General features: G+C 58.6%; 2 protein-coding genes and 1 long non-coding RNA gene across 6 annotated transcripts; all 3 read right to left on the bottom strand.

The window, feature by feature from the left end:
• Positions 1-583: 583 nt before the first annotated feature.
• On the bottom strand, positions 584-1803 carry LOC136053897 (GTPase IMAP family member 1-like). The gene has a single exon (XM_065744860.1). It carries the CDS (start codon positions 1648-1650, stop codon positions 739-741), a length of 912 nt encoding a protein of 303 aa, XP_065600932.1. The 5' UTR covers positions 1651-1803; the 3' UTR covers positions 584-738.
• A 1059-nt stretch (positions 1804-2862) lies between these two features.
• Positions 2863-11557, bottom strand: MYO1G (myosin IG). Of its 4 annotated transcripts, XM_065745001.1 has the most exons (22): positions 11439-11557; positions 10773-10981; positions 10601-10694; positions 10221-10386; positions 10079-10132; positions 9490-9585; positions 9304-9420; positions 8624-8830; positions 8405-8550; positions 7735-7849; positions 7364-7534; positions 7214-7284; positions 6400-6474; positions 6113-6245; positions 5571-5737; positions 5293-5500; positions 4578-4801; positions 4350-4494; positions 4172-4276; positions 3980-4093; positions 3403-3557; positions 2863-3324 (listed from the first exon to the last, which is right to left on the bottom strand). In XM_065745001.1, the coding sequence occupies exons 1-22, from the start codon at positions 11531-11533 to the stop codon at positions 3168-3170; spliced, it is 3024 nt and encodes a 1007-aa protein (XP_065601073.1). In that variant the 5' UTR covers positions 11534-11557; the 3' UTR covers positions 2863-3167. The 4 variants fall into 4 exon arrangements, with proteins under 4 accessions (XP_065601073.1, XP_065601072.1, XP_065601074.1 ...); XM_065745000.1 differs by having other exon boundaries at positions 9304-9585; XM_065745002.1 differs by lacking the exons at positions 2863-3324; positions 3403-3557; positions 3980-4093; ... (1 more) ...; positions 4350-4494; positions 4578-4801 and having other exon boundaries at positions 5295-5337; positions 5487-5500.
• A 723-nt stretch (positions 11558-12280) lies between these two features.
• LOC136053986 (uncharacterized) lies at positions 12281-12902 on the bottom strand. Its single transcript, XR_010622699.1, has 2 exons — positions 12857-12902; positions 12281-12638 (listed from the first exon to the last, which is right to left on the bottom strand). It is a non-coding gene; the product is annotated as an uncharacterized LOC136053986 (long non-coding RNA).
• Positions 12903-13083: the final 181 nt, after the last annotated feature.

Raw genomic sequence — 13083 nt, 5'->3', positions numbered from 1 at the left:
GGCTGGGGGCAGGGCCGAGCTGCAGCCCCCTGCTCCCCACCACCACGTCGTGCCAGCGTGGGCAGGGGAGAGGGTGGGAATGGGAACAGTGTGACAACTCACGCGTTAAAGATGGTTTAATGGGTAATGCAAAAGCTGCATGTGCAAGCACAGCAAAACAAGGATCACAATTAGTGCTTCCTATCAGCAGGCACTTGTTCAACCACTCCCAGGAAAGCTGGGCTCATTGCGTGTCTCATTTTGTTGGGAAGACAGACGCCATTAGTCCCAATGTCCCCCTTCCTTCTTCACTGCCTGGTTTTATCACCAAGCACGATGCTGTATGACAGGGGACATCCCTTTGGCCAGTCCGGGGTGGTTGTTCTTGCTGTGCCCCCTCAGCTCCCTGTGCACCCCCAGGCCGTGCAGCACAAGGATAGGACAGCTTTTAGCTCTATGTGAGCACCACTTGATGGTGACCAGAAGAACATTGGAGTGCTTTCATTGCATGTTCCATCACAAATCCACAATAGACCAATGCACGAGTCTCAATGAAGAAAATTAACCCTCCTCCAGGCAATGAAGAAAATTAACCCTCCTCCAGGCAACACCCCTGGAGATGTTCAACACACAACAAGATGCAGCTCTGGGCAGTGGGGGTGGTGGGGGATCTTGATGGGCAGGGATGAAGCTGGTGATCTCCAGAGATGCCTACAGCTCCAAGCACTCTGTGATTCTGCAGTTTGGAGACTGTGGGATTCATGGCTTCGCTGGGGTAAGGCAAACTGGGAGAACCACAATAATGATACCAGCACACACCCCAAAAGCCAGGATAAGTTTCCAGTGTTTCCTCCATACAGACTGCTCCTTGCTTTTCCTGACTTCTCTGTACCTCTTCACGTGATACTTCACTTTCTCTTCCGTTAAATGGCCATCCAGGTACATCTCGTTGCTGTAGTACCCACCCTTCTCCTGCACCATTTCGAAGACCATCTCCATCAACTTCTGGGCCTGCTGCTCCCGCTCAGCCCCGGCAGCTCGATTGTTGATGCTGCAGTACCTGTACTCACAGCTCTGGATCAGGTTTTGCAGATCTGTGTTGTCAGTGTACTTCACATAGTCATCTAGTGACCCCATCACCAGCTCTTCTCCGCGGGTGAACACAACGATTGTGTATCTGAGCACGTCGACTCCAAAGATGTCCTGTATGCTCTGCACGGCCTCCTTGTCCTCCTGGGTGAAGCGGCCCAGCTGGGTGACCAGCAGCAGCGCGTGGGGGCCTGGGGAGGACAGCATGACACAGCGCAAGATTTCTCTGCTCACCTGAGCGTTGTCATCCCACAAATAGAAGATGTCAGCCGTGTCGATCACTGTGATGTCCTTGCCGTTCCAGCGCCTGTCTGCCTGCTGGCAGCTCAGGGTCACTGGCGTGGTGGACAGCTTGGACTCGAAGGCACATCGCCCGAGGAGGGTGTTCCCCGTGGCACTTCGTCCCCCCCCAGTCTTCCCCACCAGGAGCAGCCGCAACGCTGTGTCCCCGTTGTCCCTGCGCATCATGGGGACAAGCTGTGTGGCTGTGGTTATGCTGCGGGGACAAAAGCAGAGGTGCGGGGCTCCAGTTAGGCAGTGAGAAGGTGGTGTGGGGACAGGGACACCTCCAGGAGGTGACATGGACACATGTCGGTGACATGGGTGCAGCTGGGGCTCAGCTTGGGGCTGAGTGTGGGGCTGAGGGGTCCCCGGTACTGGTGGATGGGGTCTGTGCTGTGCCCACGTGGGCACAAGGAGAGGGGACTGGGGAAAATAGAGGAAAGGGGAAACTGGGAGAAGGGATGAGGGGAAATGGGGAGGGAAGAGGGGAAAGGGGAAATGAAAGGAAGGGGAATGAGGGTGGTGAGAAAAAATGGAAAAGGGGAGAGCGGAAATGGGAAGGGCTCAAGAGGAAAAGGGAGAAGGGAAAAATGATAAATTGGGAGAAAAAGGGAAAGGAGGAAATGAGGTCGAAGTGGAAGAGGGGGAGAGTAGGCACAGGGAAAATGGCCAGAGGGGACGAGGGGTAGAGCCAGCTCCCTGCCACACTCCTACACCGCGTTCCCAGATACCCGCAGCTCCTTCCCAGCAGCTCTGGGTGTGCAGAGCCGGGGGCCTCCCACCACAGCTGCTCGGGCTGGATCTCACCCCGCGTGTGCTGCTCGCGTTTACTCGGACACGCACCGTGTATGTTGAAGCTGCCGGAGAGCTGAAGGAGCGCGGTGCGTCGGTCGGCAGCACCCTGCAGCGCTGCTGGGTGCACGTCTGCGTCAGCTCCTGTGGCAGCAGGCGTGACTTGAACACTGCCCGCCCCAGGACACGGTTCCGTGTCACATTCCCACCCAGCGAGCACAGCTGCTGCCCTTCCTGCTCCGTGCAGTTGAATTATTGAACGGGTTGGGCTGGGAGGGAGCTCAAAGATCAGCTAGTTCCAACCGCTGCCAGGCTCTGCTTGCCACCCACTGGGTCAGGGTGCCTAGGGCCTCATCTGTGGTCATGAATGCCTCCAGGGATGGGGTGCACACACTTCTCTGGGCAGCAGTGCCAGGGCTTCACCACCCTCTGCATGAAAAATTTCCCCAACATCTGACCTAAATCTCTCTTCTTTCAGTAGATCACAGCCCCATTTCATCCACACCACCCCCACAGCCTCCCCAAGCCCATCCCATCCCACTGCACCTCCATCTATGCCCCCCACTCCATCCACGGCCCCTTCCCACCCACTCCCGTGCTCCTGCAGCCCATTTTAGCCCCTGCCTTGGGCTATCACAGCCCCTAGCTGTGGAGCTGAGTTTCAGGGTATCCCAGCCCCACAGGGGGACCAAAGGGACATGGCCACACTCAGAGGGGCTGCAAGGTGCTGGGTAGGAAGGAAAGACAGCGTGCTGCCACCCACACTCCCACCAGCTCTTTATTCCCTGTGCACGCAAAGGCTTCAGCACTACCTTGAAAGGGGGAGGTGGGATGGGGAGATGCAGGGATGGGGGTGATACCAGCCCTGGGGCTGCTGCGGGGCTGGAATGGGTATGTCCAGGTAAGGTCCTGGGCAGACCCAGCAGAGCAGGGCATGGGGCAGGGTCACAGGACACAGCCGTCCCTGTCAGCACAGCACTGGCGGCAGCAGTGGGGGACATGCCACAGCAGGGCATCCACCCCCCTCAGCTCCCAGGCCAGTAGAGCACAAAACCATCCCGACTCTTGCGGAAATCAGGGGTGGCCACATCGGGCTGTGTTTCCACGGTCAGCAACCTCTTGCGCCCGCGCAGGCTCAGCTGGATGCGGTCGGAGACGTGGACCTGCAGCTCCCGCTTGGTCCTGCAAGGACACAGCATCAGCACAGGGCTGTGGGCACCCTAAGGGGGGTTCCCTGGGGTAGGACTCAGCCCCACTCACGTTCGGCAGTGCTCCAGCAGGACGCCCACCAGCTCGCCCACCCGCTCATCCCTCCGTGGCTGCATCTTATGCAGGCAGACGGCCAGGTCGTCGTGGCTCTGCGTGTGGAAGACCACCAGCTGCACCCCGCAGCTTGTCACACTCAGCCCTGTCACCTGCAAGGGTCACAAGTGGGTGTCACAGTGTGGGGTCAGCGAGACACCTCTGTCCCAGGAAGATCTTCCAATGCAGGCAGCTCTACAGCATGGACATGGGGACGATGGGGGATCTTCATGCTGTGGAGGGGCAGCTAGGCCCCACCTCATGGCCCTGGGGAACACAGAGGGGTCTTTATGCTGGAGAGAAGCAACTAGGCCTCATGGCATGGACACTGAGACCACCAAGGGTTCTTCATACTGGGCAGACGTAGCTAGACCCAACTGCATGACCATGGGGAGCACCAAGTTGTCTCCACGCTGGACAGGGGCGGCTAGATCTCATTGGGTGGTGATGGGGAGCATGGAGGGGTCTTCCAGTTGGGTTACCAGCTCCCCATGGCAGCTCACCCTTGCTGCCACAGGGGTGTGGGGACACTGACCGTGCTGAGCGGCACCTCCCGCATCACCCGGTACTGCTTCTGGGGCTCCATCTTGTAGAGGTGCTGGTCGGTGATCAGGATGGCACGATCCCGGCTCTTGTTGAAGCGATTGATCTGTGGGGTCAGAGCTGAGTGAAGGGGCAGAGCCAGGGGACACTGATGGGGACACACCGGCCGTGCCAAGCCCCTCACCTTGCGGACATGGCTGGAGAAGAGGACGGCGCCGAAGTGCACCTTGTCACGCAGGGCCTGCACGCGGCGGGCGAAGGGCAACGCCAAGCCTGGGTTCTCGCTGGCCTGCAGGAAGCATGGCATGGGATGGGGGCCCTGAAGGGGGCTTGGGGTCCTGCCATCAACTCTGTGCCCTTACCGAGGACAGGTAGTCGCGTGCCCAGCTGCGCTGGCACCCCCAGTCCTTCCGCAGCCCATGCAGCACTCCCATGGCGGCCACTTTGGCCCGGATCTGCGCCATGTCAGAGGGAGGGATGTTCTTGATGATCTGCCGCGCTCGCCACCTGCGGATGAGGCCATGAGGTTTTTGGGCATCATCGCCACCACGGACCCCCGTGGGTTGGTGATCTCTTGGCTGTGTCCACACCTGCGGAAGAGCTGCTGGCTGTTCTCTTGGAAGCGGACCAGCACGGCTGGTGGCTCTGGCCATGCCAGGCTCTTGCCAAAGTCGGGCATGGAGCGCACGCCCTGGAAGCGCCGCACCAGCTCCAGCAGGTACGCCTTCACCTTGTGCCTCTTGTAGTAGCCCATGATGGTGTAGGCAGCACGCAGGTAACGGCACCGTCGCCGGGCCAGGGCTCCGCGCCAAGCCTGCAAGACACCGGCGGTCATACAGTCCCCAAAATGCTGACCCTGCCCCAAAATGAGCTGGTGGGACTGGCTGCGTACACCACTCCTTTCATGTCCTGATCCACACCCTGCTCCAGGCCCATGTCCTGATCTGAAGAAACATCCAGGTGGTGCCTGGCATTCAAAATCTGCACCCATCTTGTCACCCCCATGCCATGTCCTATGTCACCTTCATGTAACACCCCAGGCCATGCCCCCTGTCACCCTCACATCAAACCCCAAGACACACCCATGTCACTAGTGTGCCGTGCCCCACACCATCCTCACGTTGCCCCTATGCCATGTCCCAGGTAGTGCTTTGCCCACGCCAAGCCCATGCTTTTCACCATGCTGTGCTCCCCAGTGTCACCCCATTCCCAGCCCCATGCCAGTCCCCACACCATGCCCACCACACACTCTCCTCCACTGAGCCCCATCACAGCCTGGTTGGGGCTGAAAAGGACAGCACTCACCTTCTGCAGCAGCAGGACGATAATGGGGATGAGCTGTGCCCGCTCCAGCTCAAGGCAGAAGAGAGTGCGGGGCGTGCGGATGAAGACCTTGGTGTGGCCATAAGCCACATCATCCTGGAAGCCGTGCTGCTCCAGGAGGGCCTGCGTGGCCTCACGGTCAGTGGCCATCAGGTGGTTTGGCCATGTGTACTCACACGTCATCTTGTACCTAGAGACAGTGGGGGTCAGCACAATGGGGTGCAGGGGCTGGGAAATCATCGGGGCTCCCAGGGCCGTACCGCAGCAGGAAGCGGTCGTAGGGTTGGCGGTAGGCGAAGCCGGCACGGCGCACACGCACGTTCTCCAGCAGCCCCAGGTAGGCGACCTGGTGCCGGCACCGCTCCTCGTCAAATAGGACTGGAGACTTCTGGTCGTTAGGTTTGATGCAGCGCACGTAGTAGGGTTCCTGTGGGGATGTCAGTGTGAGGATGCACGGTGATCCCACTGCGTGGCCACAAGTGTCCTGACTGAGGACTCCTGGGGTTTGGAGTGTGCTGGGCATGAGTGGCACCTTGGTGGCTTGGGGATAAAGCCATGTGACTTATGGACAAACCTGCATGTCTTTGGGACATGCCCAACTGGCTTGGAGACCAATGAGACTGGCATGGAGACGTGTCTAGCTAGCATAGGGACATCCTGGCTGCTTAAGGACATGCCTGACCAGCTTGGGGACATACATGGCCAGTTAAGGAGCATGCCCATCTGGCTTGGGAATATATCTTGTTAACACTGGGTCACACCAAGCTAACCTGGGGACATGCGGGACTGCCCATACCAATACCTTGGAGGCAAGATTTTCCACCAGGGCCACCATGGAGTTCTTGAAGAGCGTGGCAGCAGTCAGCGGGCGCTTGGTGACCTCGGTGATGCTCTGCTCACCATCAGGCCACATGGAGCGTAGCACAGGATCCGAGCTGGGGACAGAGCTGGTGTGGGGCTGGCAGTGCTGGGCACTCTGCCTCACCTCCCCAGTGCCCCAAGTTTTGCCACCCCGTATCCCACAGCAGTGTCCCCTGGCCATACCACCAGGCCACCCAACTGTGTCCCCTGTCCCTGGATGTTCCCAACCTGTTGTAGAGGAGCCGTTTGAAGTCCTGGAATAGTGTGTCCTTGTTCTTGTCCAGAAAACCCTCCACGGAGTACCTGAGGTGGGGGTACGCTTGGTTGGGTGCTCCTCCAGCCACTGTAGGGTGCTGGAGGACAGTTTTTGGCATGGAGACTGATGGAGGCATCAGTGCCATGCCCTTGGCTGTCTCCACAGAGGTGTCCTATGGACCCCATGGCCCCATATGGATATCCATAGCTTCTGATGGGCACTCATATCTCCATGGCCACAAATTATCACCCCATAGACCCTCGTGGTCCTCACAGCAAAATGGACCACCACGACCCCAAAGAGTCTTCTCCAGTCCCTCATGAACCCCCACAGCCCCATGCTCCTACGTGGCTCCCCATCATTCTCCAAGGCCCAGTGGTCAGTCATACATTAGCTAAGACCCTCCATGGTTCTCCAAGACCTTATAGAACTCCCAAGAAACGATATTGCCCCTGGTAGTCCCAAACAGTCCTCCACACTTGCCTAGAGTACTCCACAGCTCCTGCACTGCCCATGGATGCCTGTAGTCCCCACTCACACTCCTAAAGGTCTAATTGACACCACCACTCCTCAGAACACCCCATGGTTCCCCTTGTTCTCTATGGACCCACGGTCAATCATAAACCCCTAAGAGCCCCTATAGCCCCATGGTCAACCACAGATCCCCAAAAGACCCCCTACAGCATCATGTCCTCCACAATCTCAAATGGTCCCTCATGTCCTCCCTAAGTCCTCCATGGCCATAAGACCCTCTGTGTTCCCCCATGGTTCTCCATGGCCCCTCACGTGACATCTCCGGCGTAGTGTTTGATGCGGAAGTCACGGTCAAACTCCATGGTCTTGTCGGTGGGACAGAGCTGGGGAGCAGAAGGAGTCATACCCAGCTCCCAGCATCCCTCCTTCACCTCAATCCCCATTGCTGCCCCCAGAAATCACCTTGCGGCTGCTGTAGTGTGGGTGGTGGCCCAGGCGGGCATCCATGTTGGCCAGGAAGAGGGCATCAGTGACAGTCCCCACGGCTAAGCAGGCCTCATCCAGCAGTGCCAAGATGCCACGGTGTGGCTGCTCCACCAGCTCCACGATAGGCTCGTTGCTGAAGTACTCAATCTAGGAGGGCAGGGGGCACCCCGTGTTGCTCTCCATGCACCCCCATTTGCCCCCTGGCATCTCAAATCTCACCCTGCCAGAAGGTGTTCCCCGCATCCCCTCGTGTTCTGGTGTGCCCCTCATGCTGTGTCAGGAGATGACACCCATGTCCTCCCAGGTCCCTCCCACACGTCTTCCCCACACCCCCATCTCCCCCTCACGTTCTGCCAGGTGATGCCCTCGCGTTGGTATTCCGCCTGCTCCTGTCGCAGGATGAGCTCGATGAAAAGCTGCTGCAGCTTCTCGTTGCAGTAGTTGATGCAGAACTGCTCGAAGCTAAGGCCAGGGGTCAGGTTGGCCACTGTCACTTGGGCCCACACCATGCCCCCTGGACACCATACCACTCTGGTCCTGTCTTTCCATATACCCTTCTCACACATCACCCCCTCCAGTTGTCCCTCTTAAGCCTTGTTCCCTCCATGTGTCTCTCCTGGGTCTCATCCCCTCTATATGTTCTTCCCAAGCCATCTTCTCCATGTGTCTCTTCCAGGTGTTCCCATCCCTTCCACATGTCCTTCCCATCCCCAGTATCTTCCACATGTCCCTTCCAAACTCTGTCCCCTCCATGTGTCCCTCTTTGGTCCCATCTGCTCTATGTGTCCTTCCCAAGCCATTTCCTACAAGTGTCCCTCCCAGGTGTCCTCTTGTCTCAACCAAATCCAACCCATCCCCAGACCCCTCCACGTGTCCCCTCCAAATCTCACCTCCTCGATGCATCTCTCCAATCCCATGTCTTCTTTACATATCTATTCCATCCTGTCCCCCTGCTCCTCCCTCCCCACTACCTGTCCCCCGGTTCCCCATCCCCTTCCAAGATGGGGTCCATGTCACCTGTTGGTGTCGAAGATTTCGAAGCCATAGATGTCGAGGACACCAATGACGGTGCTCTTGCCGTGCTGCCGGACATCGTAGCCACGTGCTGTGATGCTGGCATTGATGCGCCCCACAATCCATCCAAAGAGCCGCTCGTAGATGGCCTGGGGACAGGGGAACCACGGTCACCTTGGGGACATTGCGCGGGGCCGTGGGACCCCGTCGCCTTCTCCTCACCTTGGCACAGGCATCCCTGCCATAGGCAGCCTCGGTGGGGCTGTGGCCCTTCTCGATGAGCTCCCCACCTCCCGTGGCCACGGTGCGGGCCAGCAGTGCCTGGCGGAGCTGCTCAGGAGTTGTGCCTGTCAGCTGGGCCAGCACAGCCAGATGCTCCACCGCCTCCAGTGCCGCCACCTCGCCCTCCGCCACGAACTGCACGTTGCCCTGGGGACATCGTGGTGATCACACAGGATGGGGTCGGCACCGCACCCTACCCTGCTATGGGTTGGGGTCCCAAATCACTCTCAAGGTGTCCTGACATTGTCCCCTTAGCTGGGCTCAGACATACGGGATCATACTGGTTTGTGTTGAACCGTATTAATTTGCACTGGGCCATGATTGTGTTGAGCTGTGCTGGTTTACACTGGGCTATACTGGCTTGTACTGGGCCATACTGGTTTGCCTCGGGCTGTGCTGCAGTGCATGGGGCTGTACTGGTTTCTGTGGGGCTTATTAGTGCTGAGTTGTGTGGAGTCATAGTGGTGCCCAGGGCTATACTGGTCTGCCTAGGGCCATACTGATGGGGACTTACTGGATTGTGTGGTGCCATATTGGCCTGCATGGAGCCACACTGATCTGCCTGGGGTCGTACTGATGGGGCCATACTGGTGCATATGAGGCCTCCCTGGAACTCTCACCAGGTGCAGGATGGCCGCCAGGATGCGTTGCACAGCGCCCACCTCCTCTGGGGTGAAGCCAATGACTGCCATCGCCTCCTCCACCGCCCGGTAGCCATCCACATCGTTACTGCCAGCCTGGGGGAGGGCAGGTAAGGGACAGGACCCCCAGGATCCCCACCCCCCATCCATCCCTGCCCCACTCACGCTGCCCTGGGTGCCCTGTTGGGTGTAGCAGTATGCACTGGGGTCCCGCTGGAGGTGCAGTGAGGATAGCAGTGCCTCAGGAGCTCCCAGCAGCAGCTATGGAGCAGGGAGATATCAGCACCCTGCTCTGGGCACCAGGACTCCCTGTCCCATCCCAGTTGGCCAAGTGTCCCCTGGCAAATCCCATCCTTCCCCACTGGTTGCCATTCTGTGCTTACTCTGTCCCATCCCATTCCAACCCATCCTCTCCCATCCCATCCATCGTGTCCCATCCCATAGATTCCACACATCCCATTCCTATCCCATCTATCCCCTCATCCTACCTGTCCCATCCCAGCATATCCTATCCCACCACATTGCAACCTATCCCATCTCATCCCAAAGCATCCCATTTTCATTCCATTGCAATTCACTCCATCATGCATCCCATCCCAATCCATTGCATCTCATCCCATCTTACTCCATCTCAATCCATTGCATACCCTCACAACGTACCTCATCCCATCCCATCGTATCCATCCCAATCAGTTGCAACCTATCCCATCATCTCCCATCCCATTACAACACATCCCATCTCATCCCTGCCCACCTGGTAGAAGGAGTGGAAGTTCCTCTCTCCCGGCTGCTGCTGGAGGACTCGGGACTGGAAGAGGAGGCAGAGGGTGGGTGTCAGACAGCATCATAGGGCAGTCCCCACGCAGCCATACCCTCACTCCCCATGCCCCCCACACCTTCTCCAGAAGGTAATTGTGGATGTGGCCGCCAGTGGGGTCTCCCTTGAAGTCGAAGTTGATGTCCATGTACTTGCCGAAGCGGCTCGAGTTGTCATTGCGGTTGGTCTTGGCGTTCCCAAAGGCCTCCAGGACGCAGTTGGATTTCAGCAGCACATTCTTCACCCTACATGTCACAGCGTGGCGTGGCATAGCATGAAGGTGTGACACAGCACAGCGCCCCAGCTCTGAAGCCGATGGATGCAGGATGCGGCACCTTGAGGCCCATGGGTTTCCCCACATCCCCATATCGCCCCCTATGGCCCCGATGCCCCCACAGGGCCACCAAGAACATCAGATCTATGCCCAACCACCCAACTCTCTCTGAGGGCTGGACCCACCTCTCCACTTCAGCTCGCTGCGTGGGGTTGGTGATGGCAGCGATGTACTGCATGATGTACTTGCTGGCCTCCGTCTTGCCAGCCCCGCTCTCACCTGGAGGAGGCAGGAGGTGGGCGAGGTGTGCACCCACTGGGGCCCTGCTCCCAGGGGTGCCCCTCTCTCGTCCCCTACCCGAGATGACGATGCAGGTGTCCTTAGCACGGCGCTTCATGGCCTTGTAGGCGGCGTCAGCCAATGCGAAGAGGTGCGGTGGGCGCTCGTAGAGCTCACGGCCCCGGTACTGCTCCACCACAGAGGGGCCGTACAGCTCCAGCGCCCGGTACGGATTCACAGCCACCAACACCTCCCCGATGTAGGTATAGATGCGGCCCTGCGAGAACCTGCACACAGGGGTGGCAGTGGGACAGGTGTGCCCCCGAGCTTCATGCTGTGGGGCCACAGAGAGCACAGGGAGAGCAGCTCTTCCTGTAGGCAACACCCATGGGTGCAGGCAGGAAGTGCAGGGTGGCACACACACAGCAGGACAGACTGACACACGCACATCGTTGCACATGGTTATGCACACACATCCCCCCACGTCCACCCGGATATCCCCCACCCAGCACCCGGGCCGTGCCTCTGCTTCCCTCTGCCAGCAGCCCAGGACAGACACTTCCTGCAGAGTCAGGGTTTAACACCCCAGGACCACTCCCTGATTTGCAAGAGGGATTTAGAGTCCCCAGGGCCGGCAGTATCCCCATCACTACGATGCTGAGCGCTGCATCCTGGCTGCACCACCCCACCTCGGCCTCGCCCATCCCAACCTCACCCATCCCGCCTCGCCCTGCATCCCCACACCTCAAGCGCAGGTTCTCCATGAAGTGCTCCATGGTGACCTCATCCAGCAGGACGAAGTCAGCCTTGCCAAACTCAGGGCCCTCCAGCTCCGCCATGCTGCACCCACCGCCCGCACCCACTTCCCCCCGCCGTGCCGCTTCCTGCACCTCCGCCCGCCAAGCAGCGGCGCCTGGCGCAGGCGCGTGGGACGCGGGGCACAGCCCTACTGTCACCTCCCACGGGGAACAGTGCGGCAGTGACAGGGCAGGAGTGGCTCAGAAAGGCAGGGTGGGGGGTTGTCCCCACTCCTCGAAGCACTTGGGCACCGGCACCTGTCCTAACAGAGGTGCCCACCCATTGGTGGGCCATGGGCGCACGCTGCACGGCTGCGACCTCTGATTCAGTTGGACCACTGCACAGACCCAGTTGTGGTCACGCACCGACGCTTCCCTTTTGGGGACAGTGCAGAGCTTGCAGCACTCCTACAGTCATTCTGGCGCCAGGATTCATCCGGCCCCAGGGACAGCACCATGACAGTGACAGCTGCTGGGTGCACCCAGCACTGATGCTGAGGACGGCACAATCAGGGTGTGCTGCTGCCACCACATAGCCCAGGAAGGACCAGAGTGCTGAGGTGGAGCCCCAGAGCCAGCACTGGGGCCATACCCCGTGCCACAGACACTAAAACCAAACATCCTCTCCATAGGATGCACCTTTCCCATTGCCAGCCCTCAGGGCACGGCTCCACAACTACTGCGGGGCTCACAAAAACCCCACGAGGTGCAGCAGCACAGATGCCTGGGGACAGCCTCAAGCCCACACTCCCCTATCCAGAAGCAACAACAGTTCAAGGAGCCTACAGCTGTGAAAATACCAGAAATTTCTATTTATTGATACAATACACAACTGTACAGCAGTAAATGTAAGTGAATGTACCCCCAAAACAGACAGTCACCACTCCTCATCAGCAGCACTCCGGCGAGCAGGAGCCCCCACTGCTGTTTCAAAGGTGGGGAAGTGGGCCCAAATCCTCTCCTCTTCCTCAGGAAAGTGCTTGTGGGCTCATCCTGCACGGAGCAGCTCCTCACTGCATGGCAGAGCCCTGTGTGAAAGCATACAGGAGAGTTGAGGACCTCCAGCTGTGGCTGCTCACTGTTTCTCCAAGGTTCCCAGCTGCAGCAGGCTCACACCCATCATGCTGGGCACTCAGCACCATCTCCCCTGAAAACCAAGCACAGAGAGCTGCATTAATCACAGAGACAAGCAGGTTTCATTGCCCTGCAGCCCCACTAAGATGGTTTTTACACCTGTCTTTGGTGTACGCCCCATTTGCTGCTCAAAGCAGCAGCACCACTACCAATCTGGTACAGTGTGATAGGCTCACACGGCATTGGTAGAGGGATCTACAAGCAATCAGCAAGCCCCTAGGATTGTCTTACCCTCATGGGATCCAGCAGAGAGTCACTCACAGGCTCCAATTTCTTCTTCTTCAGAGACAGCTTCATGGCTTCAGCATGAGGCTCAAAGAATTAAGTGGCAGTTGTGGGCAACTCTGCGCAGCCCGGTAGAAATCACAAGACAGGGTCAGAGCCATCAGAAGATAGCACTCCTTTCAACTGGGATTTAAAGCCCTGTGGAAGAAGTGTCAGTGGGTGAGGGAGGAGGG

This window comes from Cyrtonyx montezumae, unplaced genomic scaffold (assembly GCF_038088225.1).
Source record: "Cyrtonyx montezumae isolate F1298 unplaced genomic scaffold, pur_monq_1.0 scaffold_32, whole genome shotgun sequence".
NCBI lineage: Eukaryota > Metazoa > Chordata > Aves > Galliformes > Odontophoridae > Cyrtonyx > Cyrtonyx montezumae.
The sequence above is the reverse complement of the archived record's forward strand: the minus strand, read 5'-3'. Positions and strand labels throughout refer to the sequence as shown.